Here is a 21,561-nt window from a genome sequence, read left to right on the forward strand (position 1 = left end):
GACAATAGGCACAAAGCTACGTGCTCCTTTAGTCGATACGATGAGTTTGCTGTGGTTGGGCCAGCGAGGCAACCCCCTACTCGCTTGCCTCCGGCTGCTGCTGAGAGCCCTTATCTAGCTCCACACCTCAAATGTGAGGCTCACCCAGTGGCCCTCCATGTGCCCCTGCTTCTCCTGCCAGGTCCTTATCTCACACGGCAGAACCACCATGCTGCCTGTTCTCTTCTGCATTGCCCTCCCACCTACCCAGAGAAAGTCACCCCTGGGAGGGGGGCTGCAGGGCCAGGGAGCTGCAGCACACCCAGGGATGCAGAGTGTTCATGCAGGAAGGACTCTGGTAAGGCCAAGCGCTCCAGGTCCATCCCTTTCCCCTGTAATTATAACTGTTCTCATTAACACATCGTGTGGCAGCCTCCCAATTGCACAGCCGGGTGTTGTAACTTACTCCCATCCCACCAGATGTGTGCCCGTGTCCTTCTGCATATCACGCGATCCAATACAGAGCAGCTTCTACCCAGAGACTAGCAGAAGTCAGGAGATCTCCTTGGTTTTGGTGCCAGGTAGAAGAAGCAAGGATTGTTCCCTCCGTTTTTGTCGAAAAGGAATCAGGATCAGAGGTAATGCAACACACTACAGCCCACACCAGAATTAAAACCTCAGATGCTGGCACTGAGTCCCGTGTTTTAAACTAGCATCTCCCCACCGTTGACAGAAATTCCCAGGACTGCCCCAGAAACCCCACATTAGACAACTGCCAGGCAGCGCCTGCTTCAGAGAAACAGTGACACAACACCCTCCCCTTGCCTAGGCTCAGCCACACAGGAAGGAGAAACCTACAGTTTGGACAAAATTAATCCCCCCTGCTGATGCTAAACAAGTGTCAAAGACACAGGCACATAGACCAGCGCAAGAGAAAGTAGGTTATTACAAGAACTAGCTCTTCATTTAATTTTATTGGAGACTTTTGTGCCTGCTAGCTAGAAAGAGCAGTGAAAAAACACACGTGGCAACCCCACAGAGCCTCACCAAGGAGTCTGGGTCTCCAGCTGCTCTTACCTGCAGGGATCAGACCTGTGCTCCCCCTCCACAGTGGCCCACAGCCGGCTAAACGATGGAGGGTCAGATTTAGTTGGGCCAAGGTGGTGAGACAGGGGTACAGCTTGGCTTAAGGCTCAGAGCAGCTCCTTGTCTCCAGGTCATTGAATGTTGTAGCAGCTCAGCAAGAGCTGAATGGAGGAAATATAGGTGTTTAGGGGACAGATGCTACTACCTTGGACAACAGAAACAACTTCCCAAGGGATTGAGCAGAAAGGAGATGGAAAGACACGGGGGTCCTCCTGACGAGCTGTGGGCTACGCAAAGTCCTGTGCCTATGGGCACAGGGTTGCTGCCCAGGAGCCTGCTGACAGTGAAGGGCGCGTGCCACAGCAAGACTAATTTGGTAAGGAAGGATCTTGATTCAGAGCTTCATGGAAGGGGAATGTCTTAAAAGACTTGACAGGAGAGATTGCCAGAGATGGTGGAAGAAAGAGAAGGATGGTCACAATTGCGAGGGACAACTTGGGAGCAGAAAAGGGACTGAGGACCCTGGAGAGACAGAGGCATCGAGTCCTCTGGCTTGGTGGAGGCTTGAGGACAAAGGCAAGGACCGGTGTTTCCCAAGGTAGCGTGCAAGAAAGAGCAGCGACAGCCTCTGAGCGCTGCTGGAGAAGCAAGTGGAAAAGAAAATGAACACTTGGGAAGAGTCTTGGGGAGCCAGTGGCAGAGTGGAAGTCCCCAGCATCCAAACTACAGCTAGAAGAGAGGGCAAACTCATCCAGGGCCAGCAGAGACAGCGAGAGAAACATCTGCTGAGAGCCAGGCAGAGCATGGGCCAGGTCTTTCACTGAGCTAAGGAGCTAGGAGTTTCCCCAGGGAAGAGAGGGCTGTGCAGCCCCCAAGGGTGACACGTTTTACAGCCTTTGTGGAAAATTCCAGCCCTGCTTAATCTCCTGGGGCTCCTGTAAGATTGTGACACAGAGAAAGGGACCAAACAGGAAAGAATTAGAGGAAAAATGCCTCTCTTCTGGCAGCCACCATGGCTGTGCCAGGAGTTAGCAGCAGCAGTTGCGGAGCAGCCAGCCCTGCCTCCCCCTCCTCCGGCCGCCTCTATAAACACGCAGGGCTTACTCAGAAGATTAGAAGGGAACGGGGCAAAAGACAACAGAGTCTCTTTTGTAATGAGGAAGGATTATGGCATCAAGTGACCGGCTGCAGCTCCCAAGTGGGTTTCAGGCTCCTTAGCACGCCGTGTCTGTCAGGTTCAATCCCCCCCATGAGCCAAGGGGGCACGAGGAGGCGGGCTGTGGCGTGGGCCACAAAGGACCCAGCAAGGACACGTGCAGGACCAAACCTCCACAGCCTCCAGCACAGCTCAGGATCCCATGACTGTAAGTATCTAGTCCTCCCAAAAGCAGATAGATCCCTTCAAAGATCTATCTTCCTGCCTATCCGTGACCTCCTCTCACTCCATCTGTCCGCTGTACCCGCTTGCTCTCCGTCTTTGCGATAGATGCTCGTGTCTGTTTGCCATCGTGCGTGGCGGGTAATGCACCTGACGTGGGCTTGCTGTTGCAGAATCTTGCTTGCTGTGGACTCCCACAGTCTGATTAGCGTCGGTCGACCTTCAGGTGCAATGGTTAGTCCCGACGGATCAGGCAGGTGGATGCAGGCAGCGGATCCCTGGGGAACGGGCTGTGCCAGCGCGATGCAGGGCACGGCTCTTTCTCCCCATACCGACTCCCGTGTGGCAGTGCCGGTGCTGCGGCGAGTAGCCTTCCACCATGTACCTCAACCCCGAGTGGTATTTTGAGTGTGCCAGCTGCCGAGCGGCATCCTGGGGCAGTCCCGCACAAGCCGGCAGGTGGGCAGGGAAGTGCCTTAATCATTCAGGGCTGGAGGAAAAAGCACTGGGAAAAACCCGAGATCCTGTGCTGGAGCAGAACTGCATAGAGGTGCGTGACATCCATTATTTACAAGGGCAAGAGCTGAAGTTTTCCATCTTTGGTAAAGAGTGAATCTGTATTGGAATTATGCAACAAAGAGTCTCCCTGAGTACTTTCAAGACCCAAAGCATAGAGAAAACAGCCAGCTCTCTGTAAGCAGCCCCCAACAAATTTAAGGGTGTTTGCATACATTTCTCATCTTTATACTCCCTTTGTGTGCAGTCTCTAGGGCAGTTAAAAACCACTCTTCTAGGTCCTGTGCACTGGCCAGAAATACATATGGAAACGGCATGAATGTACACGAGGCTCTAGTGAAAGGTGCGTTTGTGCAGCTGGGGAGCCCTTGACAGGGCAGGTGCCAGCTCTGCTCCTCTGATACAACTTTGAGAGGGGACCTGGGGAGACTTATAACAGGGAAACCCAAGGGAGGAGCAGCACGGAAAAGCCAAAGCCAGGACAAAGATGCTATTTGGTTGAAGTAGCCAACAAAAGAGAGTTTGCTGTTTTTCTTCACAGTACTAGCTCACTGAGACCCGAGTTGTCCCCACCTAACTGTAGATCTTTCACTGAGATGCTTAGATGAGGAGCATGTACACTAACTAACCTGCCTTCAGCTGCTGCTACAGAGCAGTAAGGTCTGAACTGTCCCTTGAAGTGCTTCTTTGTCTCCATCGTTCAGGGAAAAGTCCAAGGCCCCATAACTATTAACATTATTGTCTCTGTTAGACAGTAATGTCTGTGTAACATCCTGGTAACATACTTTGATTTAGAAATACCAATAATTTTCACATTGGATAATTATTTATGGACCAAGGGATCATTGACTTATCTGCTTGGCATGGATTACAGTGGTTTGGTTTTCTTCACAAATGTAGGCTTATATGAATATGAGTCTGATTATTAAATGATGATAAGGAATTACTTATCCAGGGTTAGACTAGAAGTGCAATGGGGATGCTGCGTGATTGGGAAGCATTTCATGAGCCTGAATGCCTTTTTACACCCAGCGTGATGTATTGTGCAATGTATGGTTGAAGGAGAGAGGAGGTGGAATTGCTGGAATTTGTGCTCTGTGAGCCTGGACAAACTCCATCCCTCAGTTCTCTAACAAGGAGTGCTGTTCTGCCTGCAGGACTAGGACCAGCACGGTCCAGATATGGCCCTCAGCCCAAATTTAAAGACAGCTATACTTGCTGGTCAAGTGCTACAAAAACTGTCAGATCCCCAGGGGTACCTTCATCTGGATCTGGGTTTTTTGCTTTCCTTTGCATTTCTTTTTTTTGTTTGCTAGCAGTATTCCAGGAAGACACTTCCTGACAATCAGATTTACAGAAACAATGTATTTGAAGCAAATACTACAAGAAAAAAAAATATAGTAAGCAACTTTGGAGTTTGTGACCCTGAGAATTAATCGTAAACAACTGTTCTGTGGAAGGGAGTGGCACATGCGCTCTGTTCCGTCCGACTAACCAGCCCCACTTGAATGCTGATAAACAAACACTAGAAACTAAGGGCTCCACCAGAAAGTATATTCTCTATCACTGTAACCAGCTCACATACAACTCAAAGACAGGAAAAATATGGCAAGCTCATGAAATTAATTGCCTACCATAAATTTCCTCCTGGTTCTCTATGTCACTGACTTCATCTTACCTGTCTTTTGATCCCAACTCCTTGTTTCTTTCTCCCTTCCTTCCTTCCATCTTGCTTGCTTGCTGGGACACTTGAGGTGTCCCTGTCTCCTCCCTCTGTGCAAGCTTGCTGGCAGCTTCAACATCTGCTCATTTTGTGTCTCCACTAGGATCTGTGATGACAGTGACATACACCAACCGCGTAGCTGACGCCCGCCTAGGCACCTTCTCACAGCTCCTGCTCCAATGGAAAGGAAGTATCTACAAACTTCTCTACTCCGAGTTCCTTATTTTCATCTCTCTCTACTTCACCATCAGTCTTGTCTACAGGTAAGCATCCTTACACTCCGACACTAACACAGCCCCTCACTCTCAGCCTGTCCTGGAGCAGGACAACTGAGCGACAAAGTATTGGGACAGTGGTCCTGGTGAAGACGAGCTGGCCAGCCACTCATCAGCCACAGGAGGAAAAGAACTGCTCCAGTATGGCTTAGCCGCTGACAAATGTCCTTTTTCTGTCCTGGGAAGGAACACAGTTTCTCTTCCCTGAGATGAAGAGTTGCATTTGATGATTACCGATAGAAGAATAGCGTGTAGATCAGTGGAGACCAAGGCTGAACTAATACTGGAGATGTCTCACAGTGGGGAGTTTTAGGAGGGAGTTTCCCTTCTTACACAACAGGCAATACCTTGGGTACATTTTTGAGAGCAGACATCAGCTCTGGGACCACAGATCTGGGATAAGGCAACTGTATTCTGTGGCTGGTCTGGTTTTGGTGAGCAAAGACAGGGAGTTCCCCTAGCTGGTTCATTCACAGATGTAGCACGGAGGTAGGAAAGCAGCTCTAAGAAAGAGGCAGGGACTCACCTAAGAGCAGAGCTTGGACTGACATTTTGCAGGATATTAAGTGGTGCACATCCAAGCTCGTGTCAAACCTTTGATACCACATAGCGCTGCGCTGCGTGAGAAAAATAGAGGCAGTCCCTGACATCAGACTGCATCACTTACCACACGCTCTCTGCCAGTGACCACTTCCAGCTCCTTTCGACTGGTCAGCAGGGTATTTTGGGGAGGTGGGCTGATGTCCCAGGCACACGAGGGCTGTTTGCTCGCATCATCCCCAGACTGATGGCGTGGCAGTGTCGCGACTACCCATCCTTGGCTTCCCTTGCCAGACTCCTATCCCAGCAGGCCCAACAAGGCACCAAGTCTTCTTTGAGGCTGATGCTTCTCTTTCTCCCTTTTAGGCTGATCCTGAGCGAGAGCCAAAGGCTGATGTTTGAGAAGCTGGCGCTTTACTGCAACAGCTATGCTGAGCTAATCCCTGTGTCCTTTGTGCTGGGTAAGGAGCTCTGTTTGGGAACACACACGGAGGGGAAAGGGAGAGCATTTCTTCTCCCTGGTTTGATGTAGCTCTGCAGGCAGGCAAGAATCACTGAGCAGATCCCTGCCTTTGCCTTAGTAAAACTCAAGCAGAATACATCATGCCATGTTGCAGCTGTGAGGTATGCCCCCAGCACACAGCTTGCACTGGCCAGGTGTACTAGCATGTTCTGGGTTCTGCCAGGAGGGCAAGGACAAAATAGCACCAAATATACTGTGAAACCCATACCCTAACGTCAGCATGGAGATCTGAATTGCCCTCCAGGCATGCTTGCACCCATTCCTGTACGCGCAGTACCAGAATTCCTACATATAAGCATTTACATCTCCCACTTCTTTAGGACAGCTAATTTGCTCGGCTCACCTCTAGGTTTCTACGTGGCTCTGGTGGTGTCCCGCTGGTGGGCTCAGTATGAGAGCATCCCATGGCCTGACCGGATCATGAACTTGGTCTCCTGCAACGTAGATGGGGAGGACGAATACGGGAGGCTCCTGCGTCGCACCCTCATGCGCTACAGCAACCTGTGCAGCGTGCTGATCTTGCGCTCAGTCAGCACTGCTGTCTACAAGCGCTTCCCCAGCATGGAGCACGTCGTGAGGGCAGGTGAGTACTGGTACTGCCTTCTGCACAGCTCTGGCAACAAGCAGGCAGCAGCACCTGCCTGCTGGTTTTGGGGCAAAGAGGCTTGGAAAGGGCCACATGCCCTCCAGACTGGAGATGGGGTAGTGCTGCGATGGGCTCAGCTGATGTCTGCAGCGGGTGCTAAGCATCTGCTCATGCCCTAGCTCTGCTCTTCTGAAATAATCAACTGTTTATATTTCCCCATTGCACAGCGTGCTTGTTCCTACTAGTGGCTGGAAGGCTCGTTTGAAAGATGAAGGATCTCTGCCCGAATTTTTTACATAAGGAGAGTGTTGAGGTCCGGTTTGTGAATGCAGATATGCTGCAGGCCACAGGGCAGCCCTGGCTGATCAGATTAGGGTAACTGTGGTGCAGTGACTTCACTGGGAGCTGCTTGCCCTGCACTGAAAGCGTGCATGGGAAGAGAAGAGCTCTCCGTAGTAAATAGTGCTAATATAGTAAATATCCGGTGCATAGATCTATAGCAGAGCACGAGCAGACCCCTGCCAAGTGGTCATGTTTGTCCTCTCTCAGGGCAACAGTTTTCCACTGGGCAGGTGGGAATTGGAACCTCAGACCTCCAACCTTAACTGCTGGGCACCCTGAATCCTGTCTGAAGATGCTCCTCAAGGTACAACATTTCCCAGTCTGCCCAAAGGGAGATGTCTGCACCTGCCCTAGTCAGCTGGGTTCCCTTTGCAATCCAGAGAGAGAAACAGGCGCTTCTAGGACACAAGTTATCCTATTCTCAACAAATGTCTATGTACACCAGGCAATTGCACCCTCAGCAGTACTTTATCTCCCTGCTGACTGTGATCTGGTCAGATACGCTGCAGACATCCAAAGGGAAATGAGAAAAGCCTGCCTTTCACACTTCCATAACTCACTGTTTTAACAAGACTACTTTCCTTCTATGTGTCTCCCAAAGGCTGAGTGCCTGCGTCTTTCCTGTGATTTTTAAGGAGAGCTAAGGTGACCACCTGAGATTTAGATGTTTTCACTCCAGACCAGATCAATTCCTTTCTGCCCTCTACGGCCATCCCTCTCCCATCTACTCTTTTCCACCCAGGCCTCATGACACCAGAAGAGCACAAGAAGTTTGAAAGCTTGAATTCCCCCCACAACAAGTTTTGGATCCCGTGTGTGTGGTTCTCCAATCTGGCCGTGAAGGCAAGGAATGAGGGAAGGATCCGGGACAGCGTGCTGCTCCAAGGCATCCTGAATGTGAGTGACAGAGGCAATAGGCAACTGCTTGAGATCCTCATCCAGTCCTCTAGGTGGAACTACAGGGATTTCCAGAGTCAGGCAAAGAATAGGAATGGTGAGGTAGGACAGTGAGCCAAGCCCATCCCTGGGGATATTACATTAACTTTGATGGTAAATGCTCCCACTGCCACGCTCCAGCTTGTGACAGAACAGAGGTTTTCATGGCCTGCTGACATGGTAGCAATGTCACATATATTAGAGGTGAGGGGAATGTGACATCTTTCTCAAATGTGGGACTGGGAGGAACCATGGGACTCACATCTAGGTGCGGTAATGGGAGACACCCACGTAGCAGGTCCTTGATCAGCTTTCCTCCAGCCTTCATACACTTCAGAGCAGCCAACAGTGGCCAGTGGATGTCTCTAGGATACAGACGAAAAGCCACAAGGAAGCATGTATCTGAAAGAGCCCGGGAGAGGTCAAAAGCATCCCCAACAACGAAAGTCCCTGTAGAAAACTTCACTATTGAAAACTCTTAGATAGCCCTGGGAAGCAGGCCATGCTCCACATGCAAGACCTGGCAATGATCCCTGCCCAGCTGCAGAGAAAAAAGGTCCAGAGCAGCTCATTATTCCTGGTATTCATATGCAGAGAAAGTCACATTGTCTCTGTTGCCTGGAATGAGATTCATCTGCCCAGAGAGAAAGATCTCCCCCTGGGCTATTTATCTAGACTCACTATATAGTCAGGAGAGAGAAATGGATGCTCCTGAGATATTCTTTGCCTAACCTGTTGGCTGCTCATTTTGTGAGGAGAGAAACTCTGCTATGAAGTGAGCTAGGAAGGGATCTTGGGCTCAGACGGAGACACCCAGGCAGCAGGGAGCTCCTCCAGGGCAAGTGTGAGACCCTTCTGGTGGTCCGCTGGGGTAAGGCTGGACACCAAAGGAATCGGAGTCCTTGCTGAACCCCCCCCCCCCACTTCCAGAGGAGTTGTGAGCAGGAGGGAATGGGCTGGAGCAACGGGGGCCGATGGGGCCAGAGAGGCTCAGCGTCCCCAGCAAGGAGATGCAAAGTTAGGCTGACAGGCCGTTCCTTTTCCCCACTGCAGGAGCTCAACACCTTGCGCAGCCAGTGCGGGCGACTCTATGGGTATGACTGGATCAGCATCCCCCTGGTCTACACTCAGGTGAGAAGGGAACCCCCCACCTATTGCTCTGCTGCCTGCCTGAGCACGCTGCCCCATGCTACAAGGGGCACCCCCATTTACACCCACACCTGACCCACACACAGACCACGCTGACGAGAGATACACTCGGACCCCTCATCCACACCTACACCCATCGGCTCTCTCACATACGTAGCTTAGCAGCACACACCCAGCCTTATTTCCCTCACTCGGACACAGCCACCTCTACAGAAACACCCACCGTCCAGGGGTAAGTAACCACGATGTGTGCCACACGGAAAACACAAGATACACACAGACCCACTCCCTGCACCACCTTGCAGGGAGCACGTCCCTGAAGCAGTTCCTTCCTACTCAGCAGAGTTGAGATCTGTCTGCCAGCAAAGCTGCTCCAGCAGGCAGGGCAGCTCTGATGGAGTTGTTCCATGTGTGTGAGAGAGCTGTGTGCGCGTACTCAGCTGCTTAATAGCTCTCTTGATGCAAACCCAGACAGACACTTCGGCACCAACTTGCTCCTTTGTCTTATACAATCCAGCTGCTCAGATAACACTAATGCACTCCGCCGTGAAAGGGGAACTGCTTCCGTTCACGCAGCCCTGAAGGTTAATGGGAAACACGTTGGGGAACTATATTCCTGTACAGACCAGTGTCCTGCACTCTAGGAACAAAAGCAGCATCATAGCATGTCTTTGCCCCCTCTGCAGTACACAACCCGTTTTTTCATAGGTGCCCATCCACAACGCAAAAAATCTGTCATTCCAGGCACTCTCTATCCTGCCCATCATGAAACAGCCCTGCACTGTTCACTGCAAGGAACTGCATGGCTGTCTCAAGAGTCTTGTGATGCTGGGTAGTTTTTTTTAACCCCCTTGCTTGTTGCGTCAAGAGACCACGCAAAAGTCTCAGCTGCTTTTAATTTGAAAAGGGGAAGTTTCCAGTCCCGTGATTACAGAGAAAAGCACAAAGCTCATTGTAGCCTGAAATCCGGGCAAGCAAGCAGGCAAACATAAAAAAGCCCCAGCATGAAGACCAGGAAGGAAAGAGCTAGTTCAAAGCTGGCAGCACTGCTAGGGCTTCCCTCCCTGACTTGGAAGCAGGCTGCCAGCATGGACTGAGCCGTGAGGGGCTCGAGACAGCTTTCAGGAGAGGCAAGGACAAGAATGAAAAAAAGCTTACAGCACCCCTTACTTTGGCAGCAGAACAACCATGCAGCCATGTGTCAGTTGTTTAAGCTCTTTCCATCCAGGATGTCATGTGCTTTCTTCTGCCACTATCCTTCTGTGACGCCTACATGGATGTCATTCCAGGAATAGCGTGGAATGAAATACAGTATATGTAAGGGCAAAGGGCATATTTAAAGCTTTCTGCAGTGGAAATGCATCTTCCTGCAAAAGCCTGTCATAACTGAATCCAAGGCTTTCAAGAGGTTACAGAGCCAGTAGCTCTGCAGCAGCTTGCCACTCTTTGGAGTTGTGTGGGATAGAACTGAAGAGAGATGCTGGGAAAGCAAGCTGGGAACTCAAACTCCTCTGGTGTGTCCTCTGGCATCTTTCCCAGGTGGTGACCGTGGCTGTTTACAGCTTCTTCCTGGCCTGTCTGATCGGGCGGCAGTTCCTGGATCCAGAAAAAGCATATCCTGGCCATGAACTAGATCTCTTCGTGCCTGTCTTTACTTTTTTGCAGTTCTTCTTCTATGCTGGCTGGTTAAAGGTAAGTCCAAGAAAATACGTCTGGAGCTGGAATCTGACCCAGCTATGGGTTTTTCCCAGTGTGTGCTCACCAGGGACCCAGCTGTGTTCTCTGGCCTATGGGCGACATGCCAGGGACTGGCAGACAAACGGGAAGCCAACAGGGGCTGAGAGTATTGCCAAGACCTCCTCAGTTTCTGAGTATCTCACCCTGGGATCAGCTCCAGCTTTCCTAAGCTTTGGTCCTGACTAGTTTGGGGAAAAAGAGAGGCAGTAGGCTATACTTTACCTGCAGGGGTGGTCTGCAGCTGCAGGAGGGCTGTGTGAGCAAGGGGCAGTTACCTGTGTGTACCAATGTCTCCCAGCCGCTGGCAAGCCTTCATTTTTAACCCACCCCTTTCTGGGAGGAACAGCATCGCTCCGAATTCAGGGGACGCCACACTTGACTCTGCCGCACAGGTCTTCTCCCTGCAGGGAAAGGGGCAGGTATGACCATGATGACCTTTGCTATGCGCTCTCCACATGCAGGTGGCCGAGCAACTCATCAACCCTTTTGGGGAGGACGATGATGACTTTGAAACCAACTGGCTCATCGACAGGAACCTGCAGGTAAAGTGAAGGCAGGATCCTCCAGATGAGCCTGACCTGCAGAGGAACAGTGAGGCAGGACTGCACCCGAGGGTTTAGCGAGCCCCATCAGCGCAGTCACAAAGTTCTCCTGCGACCCCTCTGCTGCCTACCTGCCGTGCCTGCAATGGAGCGGAGAAGCGGTCCCTAGTGCCCTTGTGCTTTCCTGAGGCGTCGGTGGCTGCACATTAAGAAGGGGCCCAGGATCTCCAGAGGGAGACGGCTAGGAGAGCAGGAGAAGAGCATAAGGCCTCCCAAGAAATACGAGGGTGAAGGGGGCCAGCTCATTGTGCCCCCTCAGCAGCCAAGGAGGCACCCCAGGCTCCGGGAAGAATGTTGGGGCAAGACCTGTGCCGGGAAGACCCTCCCCACCCCAGGGAAGACAGGGCTTTTGGCATATCTTTGTACACAGAGACCGATCGCAGCTTAAGTCCACGCGCTGGCACACAAGATGGATCCGGACTGTTCATTTCACACCCTTGCTACCTTTGAACGACACATCATTCTTGCCTCTCCCTAGCTTTTCCACCCTGTGTCTGTATCTAGAACTGCCTCCTCTGCTTTCTTCCATGCAATAACTCCCCACCTTCCCTTCCTAACACTGAGCCCTTCTGTCCTAGTGAACATATTGCTTTCCTGTCTCCTTCACCATCACTTTCCTTCCAATTAATTAAATCTCTCCGTGTGAGAAACAACCCAAGTGGCAGAAGAGCACATAGCAAACCCAGCCACTTGGCTCGCTTCCATGCTACGTTGCTTCTTCCTGCCCTGCATTCCTTTGTCCACTGATAATAGGCACAGGTAATGCTGCTCACCCCGTATGACATTTCTGCTGTCCCCTACAGGTCTCCCTTATGGCAGTGGATGAGATGCATCAGGATTTACCCATTCTGGAGAAGGACCTGTACTGGAATGAGCCTGATCCCCAGCCACCCTACACGGCAGCCACTGCTGAGTACAAGCGCCCATCGTTCCTTGGCTCAACTTTTGATATCAGGTGAGTGCAGCCACAGGGTGTCCGAACAGTCAGGTCTTGTGCAGGATATTATACTTGAGGGGTAAGAGGAAGCAGTAATCTCTTTATAGTCTGTGAAATCTTGCCCCAAGATACTTTTAGGCTTAACCAGAGACAATAGCCAACATCCTCTGCAGAAAAGGATGCTTTTAACCTCTTTCCCCCCTCCCCTCTACTATGAGCATCCCTATTGTGGGGGGCCTGACACATATCTAATGGCAATACAGGAAGAGAGAGGCTTGTCACTGGCAGTAGCATTCCCTGCGCTGCCAGGCTCTCCACCAGAAACCACCTCTTTTTGTGGCTGTGTAACAGCCCATTTTGCCTTTCCCCAGCATGCAGAAAGAAGAGATGGAGTTCCAGCCCTTGGAGCAAATTAAAGAGAACGAGGAGGCCAACCACTCTACACCATTACTGGGGCACCTGGGCCGCCTCCTCGGCGTCCAGTCACCGAGTTTCTCCAGGTCCTCTTCCCGGATGAACCTGCTGCGCAGGCGAGGAGACCCCACATCCCCCTTCTCCCATTATACGTACCAAGATGTGGGCAAGTCTGCAAGCCCTTGCAGCATCAGTCAGCCAAGGGGAGACTCCAGCTCACAGGAGCAGTGGGACAGCGAAGATGGAAAACTAAGGGAGTTTGACGCCTTCATGTCAACCCCATTTTATGAGAGACCTGGTTTCTACAGTGCTCCACAGACACCCATCAGCTCTATCCCCATGATTTTCCCTTCTAGACGCCAAGGCCGCAAGAAGCCTCCCGCACTCTCCAGCATCGCTGCATGCTCAACTTCTCTTCGGGATGTCATCGTCAACTCCTCACCTTCCAGGGTCAGCGACACGTATAAGAGCCAGAGCTCCCTTGGCTCAGGTGCAAAGGAAACATTTATTTGGCCAACAGATCGGAGCAAAGGTCCCGACTCACCGGTTGCAACAGCAGAAGAAGAAAAGAGCAACTCTAACAGTAAAAGCAGAGAAGCTACCACCACAGGAAGTCCGGGAGCTCAGTCCACAGCATCACAGAGCCCTAAATTCCCCTTCTTAGCAGAGTCCCCAGACCACGAAAAGCACGGTAGCTTCAAGAGTCTGAAGAGCTCAAAAGCTTCGCACCCACCCTGGCTAACCCTGGAGAACACAGCATCAGCCACTCCCAATTCTGAGCATTCAAGCGCCTTTCACACCCCCAGTAACAAAACCCCCAGAGGCAGTGCCTCCCTCTGCTTCTCATTCACTCCTGTAACATCTCCAGCGCTGGAGAGATCCCACATGGGGAACACGGGCCCTGATGCTCGCAGCCTAAGTTTAGAAGATGCAGCCAGCGCTCCAGACCAGCATCCAGGAGAAGTTTCCAGGAACACGAGAGAGACTGAAAATGAAAGCACCAATACTCCCCCTACAAAAGAGCCAAGAAGAGCAGAGAGTCCGTCCCCTAATGACTCTGGCATCTCTCTAGCCGAAGGTGACTATGTGGGGCTGATGGAGGTGATCATGGAGACCAGTGAAAGCACATGTGAAGAGCAGATAGAGCAGTACAGCTAGGGGAGACCGAGGCATACACAGTTCTGTTGAGATACCTGCCATATTAGTGATATTGCAGTGTCTTTACACCTGGCCACACTGGCACTCACCCAAACAGAAGGGCAGCGCAGCCAAACCACCTAGGGCTGCAACATGCAGCTAGAGCCCAGCCTAGGCTAAAGCCAGCACGAATGACAGGCTGCTACTGGCTCCAGGTACGGTAGCAGGCACAACTTCAGTGTTGCCGTAATAACAAAACAAAATCCCCTCTGCATTTGTAGCAAAAGAACAAGACTTCGAGGGTTGAGCATTGCAGACACCTAACAGCAGAGCAATAGCTCAGCAGGTAGCAGCCTCAAGAGCCTGGAGCGCAGGCACAGCCCAAACCAGAAGAGGAATAGTTAATCAGGATACCAACCCCCTCCTCATCACAGCAAGAATTGAAACTTGAGCTTCCCTTTCACATTTGTCACAAGACCCATCGCTCAGGCAGGACTTGCACTACTGACAAGATACTCCAGGGAAAGTAAGGGACTGAAGCAAGTCACATCATCTGTGATGCAGACCCACAGTGCTTCTTGGAAGTCAGGTCTAGCTGGCGTTTTCCAGTACTGGAAAAGTAATGGGATAAGGCAGGGCAAGTGCCCACTAGAACAGGTGGCTGCAACCAACGGTATTTGCCCAGCACATTGCTTCCTTTTGAAGTTCCACTCACATCTGCCACTGATTTGACAGTGCTCAGAGAAGCAGCCATCTGGATGTTAGCAGACACCATATAGCTATGAGTTTTTACTGTCTTCCCTAAGAAAATAAAAGCAAGGCTGAAGTCCAGGACCACCTGTTTTGTTTCCTCATTTTAGTTTCCACGCAATGATAGGAAACCATGTAAGTTTTCCTACTTCTGTCTTTAGAAACAGCTGCAAATCTCCCATATCACAGGGGGCACATGACAAATTTACTCCACTTCCCACATCCCTTCCAGTGCCTTCACAACAGCTGCCTACCCTCTCTGCCTTCCAAATACAGCTGTTAGACCTAGGCAGATGTCACCACCACCCGCTGCAACACCCGACAGTGCCCTTGAGGCAGTTCAAGCAGCACTGCTGTTTCAGTCCAGCCTGATTACAGTACACAGCTCTAAAGTCTTGATTCACAGTACACTTTCTCCACACACAACTGTAGTGCCATTTGTTAGACAGGCAGATGCCTAGTGAGGTCCTAGCCCTCCTCCCCCTTCAGTACCCTCATCTAAATTCACAGGGATCAATTCAGGAAGCCCAGATACTCAAGCCTTCCTTCCCTTGCACATTCATTACAGCAACAGCTTCAGTGGCAGTGGCATTTAAAACACAACTTTAGTCACTGAGCAATTCCTGCAGAGGATCTCACTGGATTGAGGGAAAAAAAAGGCAAGTAAAACCTGATCCCTCTAATATATTCGTTCATCCATGGCCAACTTAAGACAACTGTCACAACAATTATTATGGAGCACAATCCTGCAAGTACAGGCCTCTTGCTCCTGAGAGAAACAGAAAAAGCCAACTTGAACCAAGTCACTTTATTGGATGGAGGGCAATACACAAAACACAAGAGAAAAGAAGGGTGATATTTGGTACAGAGTATGAGAACTGTTTATCTAGATAGCTGAAGATGCATGCATGGCTGGACAGTAAAGTAGGAGTCCCACTGAAACCCACAGGGTGGCTCGTGGCAAGACTTCAGCTCTCATTGTCACTGTCCCCTAGGGTGTGCTTGTCAAAGAGGTACTCTGCCATGCCATATTTTGGTGCCCCCATCTTCCGCAGGTTGGTCACATGGTCACCCAGCTCTTTGATGGATTTCACCTGTTCATCCAGGTAGTGAGTCTCAATGAAGTCACACAACTGAAAGGGAGACAAAAGAGTTTAAATTTAGGCCTGAGCACAGCTTACCCTGCTGAACCAGCATCTGAAATCCTACCACCCTCTCTAAGGAAAGGAAAAGATAAGGAACAACAGTTTTAAAGCTGCAGAAGATACCCAAGAGGAAGAAGCCTTTAGTTTTGCTTCAACAATGCCAGAAAAAGACCAAAGTAAGGCAGGCTTATCTAGGCACACTTGCTCCAGAACCCCACAGTACAATGTCAACTCACAAAGTCCCCTCTCTTCCTCACTATGAGAAGCAACAGGAAAGTTTCTGAACATATTCAGAAGCCCCCACTGCACAGCACTTGAATTCATGACCGTGAGGACTTAAATCTCTAGAATGGTCCAGCTATGTTCTTTTTTAAAAAAGTCCCTCCAACTTATGCAAGACACTTCCAAGAGTACTTTGATTCAGACACATGCTAATCTCTTCCTGATACTAAGAAGTTTCAGTCCAGCCTTGCCAATAACTTCCATCTGTGAAGAAACCTGTATTTGCAGACACTGTATTCTGAAGTGTCAGAGCTTTTAATATTCAGAAGTGACTCCAAAATCTTATGACAAAGGCCTTACAGGCATCCATTGGTTTAAAGTTAGAACTCATCCCGCACAGGAACGAGCATTCTCCATAGAGCTTAATACACTTCTTCTCTTCAAAATGCTGTTCACAGGAGCACTCTGTTTCCAAGAGCAACAGAAGGGTTTGAACAAAGCAATGCACCCGCTGTCCTGTAAGGCAGGCCTCAGCCACCCTAACACACTGCAACTGGTTCTCCTGGAAAAAGGTGGCAATAACCCTACCAAACAGCTAAGGTACAGGCTGACATCTGGGCCCTTCCCTTTGGAAAGGCTACACCACTAGTTCACACCCTTTCTTTACCTTTAGGGATAGCAGAGACACACAACTCACCCCTAAACCCACACAATTAGACACATACAAGCCCCCCCATTGCACAGCTACATTCTCAGCTTCAGTATCCACTTACATGTGGGTCATTCTTTTCAGTTGCCAATTTGTGCAGTTCTAACAGTGACTGGTTCACATTCTTCTCCAGGTGCAGGGCACACTCCATTGCAGTCAGTCCATTCTCCCAGTCATCACGATCTGGCTTCTAGAAGGGGAAAGCACACAACCATGTTTTCTGTAAGTACCCACAGACCATTAGGGAGCAAAGTCTTTTATGCATGCTCCAAGTCCCAGACCTGTCCCTGTTCTGTAGGTTCTCCTCATGGCATGTTCTCTGAGGTCTTGTACGCAGAACAGCTAACAGAGCTACTGTCTTCCTCCTCCCATGATAACCTAATGGCTTAAACATCTGCCTATGTAAGTAGGCACTGGGCACAATTTCAGAAATGAAGCAGTAAGAAGGCATCAGTACAAGCCAGCCTAGTCAGACTGCCTACTACAGAGTCTGGAGTTTACAAGTACTCACACTTACTAGTAAGCAAGGGAATTCTTCTTAGATGCCCATCACTTACTTTGCTGTTTTCCCCACAAAGAGCATTAAACTGGCCCTACGACATAGCTTACTTTCTGCTGTTCTGAATAATCTAATTAAAGTAGCTTCAAGAAAACAGTGCTATGAAATCTTGTAGTGAGCCATAATAAGCAATTGGAAATTTGATATTTCATATTGCCATGGCAAGCGAGCCAAGAGTTCTCTACAAAACAGTTAGAGAGAAGACTCTTGCCATTAAATTTAAGGTAGATGAACCTGTTGTGTTCTAGTTACTCGCAAACCACCTAGGGCTAGGCATCCTCTTCTTACACTGGAAGTACTTTTTATTAGTTGATCAGCACAAGTTATCAAATTACTATGCATCTCCAGATTTTGGGCGGAGTGCCACACAGATCACAGCAATGCAGTATGCCTATCTACTGTCAGATGCTGTTCCTTCTGGAAGAGGATGCACAGCGAAATTCATCCCCTTCCAGCTTGGAGGCAGACCACAAGTCTAGTTCTGCATTAGATAGGACCACCCACAGCTCCACTCCTCACCTTGATGTCCTGCAAGAAGATGCGTCCACCCCTCTGATTCTGTAGCTTCATCAGTTTCTCAGCATGTTCACGTTCCTCATGGGACTGATGCAGGAAGTACTTGGCAAAGTTTTTCAGAGCCACATCATCACGGTCAAAGTAGTAGGACTGAAAAATAAGAATTCATATGCTCAAAACCCCAAGCCTCACTCCAGCAGCCACACAAAGCCAAGTCCATACCGTGACTTCAGATATGTCTCCTATCAGCCCTACTTCAAGATGGCTGGAGTGCAAGCTAAGACTCGCAGTAGCACTGACAAAAGCAAGGCAGCACGGCAAAACTCTCCCCTTAGTAGCAAGTTAGATTTTCCTGACTGGGATTAAATTTTAACCTGTATCCCTACAATGAACACCAGGGACACTAATAAGTGGTATTTGTGGTTCAGTTCTGAAGATACAAAAAAAAACCCCACACCCCACAAACACACCTGTCCTTCTGAGCACCATTCAAATGCCTTAAACACAACTGACTTGAAAAGCCTTTTTCAAGAAGTCTTCCCTGCTCCCTTTGTTTGCCTGAGTTTGTTTACAACGATCACAAGTCAAGGTTCTAACTTGCAGTACCAGTTAAGGGTGGCCAAGAACTTCAAAGTGCCTCTGCAATAAAGCTCCCATGCTTCCCTAGGCTTATCAGGGATTAGACTGAGAAGTACACCTCCCACTTTTGGAAAAAAAAAACCCAAAAAACAACACAAAACAAAAAACTAGTATCACATTTAAAAAACCAAAAGATAAACTGAACTAAAATACACACTCAGCAGCAAACACAAGATCATATTTTCTGAAAGCCAAAAAACTGTAACAGCAGTTAGAAGCCATCACACAACTTGTTTGTTCTTTGGTCAGAGCCATTAAACAGGATTCAATGGGAAGCTTTGTATCAACTGCCAGTTATTTACCAGAAAAACTACTACAGAATTCTCTGCTCTTAAACCAGCAGCTTGGAGGTTCAAGGCTAGACACTGGTGCTTGTGTATCACTATCATCCACCAACATAATTACATTTAACTCATAGGTGAGGTTCAGACCATCATAGTAACACAGAAGCAAGCTGTACAGTTCGACACCTACATGCCACAACACACTACAGGGTCATTAGAACGTCTCGAGTTACCTGCATGTCTCCTGCACAGAGGTCAGAGCTGCTGTTTGGACCAAAGTTACTCATTTCAGCTATGGCTAAAATGGGAGTCTCATGCCAAGCAAGACATGTTAAGCAGAGTGCCAAGAAACCACGGATTCCTACCGATTCGCTTCACCAGCTATGAACGAAAAACCTTGCCTCAGAGACAAGAACCTCTGTGGGAAAGGTGCCAACCTCTTGGTTAGTCAACTCCTGTTATCCAGCCCAGCCCCAAGGGCAGAACCGCTTGGAAGCTGCTGAGCTTTGCTGATAACGAGTCCGCCAAGGGCAACAGATAGAGAGCGGTTAACGTGTAACTGAAGTTCGCCACCGAGATAAATAAAAGGCCTCACCTACAGAAAACAAGCGGCCGCCCCACCCCCAGGGGATGGCCGAGAACGGCGAGGAGGAGGAGGAGGAGGAGGAGGAGGAGAAGAGCGGCTGCGCCCGCAGGCACCGCCCGGCACTCGGGAACCCCCCCCCGCAAGCCGGTCATGGAGCTCGGCCGGAGTACGTGGGGAGCCCAGGCCGGTCCTCGTAGAGCCCGAACCGGGGACGGAGCAGCACCAACGAACTCCCCTCTTCGTGGGGAGCGCACCCGGGACCGGCAGCCCCCACTACGCCTTTATCCCTCGCGAGAACCTTCCCTCATCCCACCGCCCCCCACCCCCCTCAGGCAGGCCTCACACAGAAGCTCCCCCCCCACCTCAACACAACCGTTCCCGGGTGGGCCCGAAGCCAACCCCCCCCCCAACAGGCCCCACACCTCTCCCCTCCCTTTATCCCCACAGCGGACAAAGCCCCTGAGCGTCCCCGTCCCCCCCCCCCCCGCCCCGCCCCACTCACCATGCTGAGGTACACGTAGGAGGCGTAGAGCTCCAGGTTGATCTGGCGGTTGATGGCGGCTTCGCAATCCTGGTGGTAGTTCTGGCGCACCTGGGAAGGGGGAGCTGCCATGGCGCTGCCTGAAGGGGCGAATCGGTGGGTAGTACGACGGCGGGGGGGATGCTAGGAGTGGTAGTAATGGGGGGGTGGCGGGCCCGAGCGCGGCCGGTTCCGTCCAAGCACTGTTGACGCAGGAACCCACTCCGCTCAGCCTCGCCGACGCGCTCTGACCGAGAGGCGGCTCCGCGCCCGCTATTTTATAGTGCCGCGCGCTGCCCCGCCCACGCCCCTCCCGCGCCAAAGCTGAGGGGGCGGGGCTTCCCGCCGCTCTTCTGCTAGCCCAGCGTGACTCAGCACCCCACCACCATCCGCCCCCTGGTGGGCGGGGCCCGCCCGTGTCTCCGCCCCCTTCCCCACAGCCGCGCTCTGGCTGTGGGTTCCACTGTGGCCGCCGGTCAGGGCTGCCTTTGGGGAGGGAGGGGGACACCGACCCTTCCACCCCAAAACTGCCAAACCTCCCGCCTCCAGGTTTAGCCGACCTCCGTCCCTGCCTAAATCTGGAGGCCGGGGGTGTCTCTCCGCCAGAGCGTGGGGCTCCCGACCCCACTGGGAGGGAACAGGCCTGGGGTGGAGGCCCAGAGAGCGAAGCGCCTCGTGGCCCTGCGGGCAGCGAGACGCGTTCGTTCAATGAAAAACTGTGTAGAGCTTTTAAACCTTAACGGTAAACGTTCGAGCTGCTTAATTAATACAGCGTTGGGAAGGAAGAAATTCACGCCATGGTGGATGTTTTTTTTTCTCATTTCACTTACTATAAAAGTGGTAATTGGGACTGGAAACCAGTATAAAAAGGTTTTTTCTCATTTCACTGACTATGAAAATGGTAATTGGGACTGGAAACCAGTATAAAAGCTCGGCTGGTTGTCAATGGCAGCTGTCAGCTCTGGCTTGCCACCCCAGTAAAGCAGTGGGTGACTCCGTGAGACCCGGTGGGTTTTCAGACTTCCTTCTTTCCATGACCTGGCCCTCCTTTCGATTCTGCCTCAAAAATACTCCTAAGAAATGCAAGAAGTAATTAAGTAAAGGGCAAAATCCTTGCTTAGCCTGATGAGCCAACCAAGCACGAACAGACAAACACAGCTGAACAGTACCATCGCTCTTCAAAGTTGCTCCAAGTTATTAACAGGCAGCTGCAGCAATGGCTCTTGGTGTTTGCTAGTGATGTGGGGAAGGAAGCACGCTGGATGTTAGCACCAGTGGTGACTAAAGGCATCGTACACAAGAGAGCTGGTGAGAAACTAACATTTCGTGCCCTCAGATGTTCGATTTGCTTGACGGTGAGGTTTAGGATAGGAGCCTATAGTCAGGTCAAATGTAATGCCAAATAAAGTGATTGAGAAATCAAAGGTCAAATGAAAAAAACTGAGCCTTCTGATAATGAGATGATTATTTCAGCTGCTTTTAATAGTACCATAGTCGTTCAGATTGTGCAGTCATTTATTTTCCATAAACATTGGATTCTCTTACTTTCTGGTTTCTGAAATTTTAAGCCGATTCGAAGTGCAACCTTGAAGCCTAGAAACATCCTACTTAAACTGAGATCATCCCGTAACTGAGATCATCGGGCTCCCAAAATCTTGGCTTTTACTAAGCCAATGTTAATGTTGAAATTCATCAGAAATATTACAAGTTACTGAGCCTGTAAACTCAGATTAAATCAATTTTCCTCTAACCAGTTCTTTCTACAAAGTTT

At 50.4% G+C, this 21,561-nt stretch overlaps 2 protein-coding genes across 2 annotated transcripts; one reads left to right on the top strand and one right to left on the bottom strand.

Moving 5' to 3' along the window:
• Positions 1-2,066: 2,066 nt before the first annotated feature.
• Positions 2,067-15,004, top strand: BEST1 (bestrophin 1). Its single transcript, XM_049820069.1, has 10 exons — positions 2,067-2,429; positions 4,786-4,945; positions 5,864-5,958; positions 6,370-6,603; positions 7,691-7,845; positions 8,938-9,015; positions 10,573-10,725; positions 11,232-11,312; positions 12,176-12,327; positions 12,681-15,004. Exons 2-10 carry the CDS (start codon positions 4,794-4,796, stop codon positions 13,879-13,881), a joined length of 2,301 nt encoding a protein of 766 aa, XP_049676026.1. The 5' UTR covers positions 2,067-2,429; positions 4,786-4,793; the 3' UTR covers positions 13,882-15,004.
• Positions 15,005-15,403: 399 nt separating this feature from the next.
• Positions 15,404-20,062, bottom strand: FTH1 (ferritin heavy chain 1). The gene is made up of 4 exons (XM_049820070.1): positions 19,773-20,062; positions 17,765-17,911; positions 16,751-16,876; positions 15,404-15,743 (listed from the first exon to the last, which is right to left on the bottom strand). The coding sequence occupies exons 1-4, from the start codon at positions 19,881-19,883 to the stop codon at positions 15,579-15,581; spliced, it is 549 nt and encodes a 182-aa protein (XP_049676027.1). The 5' UTR covers positions 19,884-20,062; the 3' UTR covers positions 15,404-15,578.
• Positions 20,063-21,561: the final 1,499 nt, after the last annotated feature.

This window comes from Accipiter gentilis, chromosome 17, assembly GCF_929443795.1.
Source record: "Accipiter gentilis chromosome 17, bAccGen1.1, whole genome shotgun sequence".
Classification (NCBI taxonomy): Eukaryota; Metazoa; Chordata; class Aves; order Accipitriformes; family Accipitridae; genus Astur; species Astur gentilis.

Bases quoted from the DNA above. Each gene is read 5' to 3' on its own strand.
- FTH1 (XM_049820070.1), bottom strand. From the start codon at position 19,883: ATGGCAGCTCCCCCTTCCCAGGTGCGCCAGAACTACCACCAGGATTGC. The intron at 17,912-19,772 runs GTGAGTGGGGCG...CTTATTTTTCAG, and splicing joins CCTACGTGTACCTCAGCATG to TCCTACTACTTTGACCGTGA. The intron at 16,877-17,764 runs GTGAGGAGTGGA...TTCCCCTTCTAG, and splicing joins TCTTCTTGCAGGACATCAAG to AAGCCAGATCGTGATGACTG.
- BEST1 (XM_049820069.1), top strand. From the start codon at position 4,794: ATGACAGTGACATACACCAACCGCGTAGCTGACGCCCGCCTAGGCACC. The intron at 5,959-6,369 runs GTAAGGAGCTCT...GCTCACCTCTAG, and splicing joins CCCTGTGTCCTTTGTGCTGG to GTTTCTACGTGGCTCTGGTG. The intron at 12,328-12,680 runs GTGAGTGCAGCC...GCCTTTCCCCAG, and splicing joins GGCTCAACTTTTGATATCAG to CATGCAGAAAGAAGAGATGG.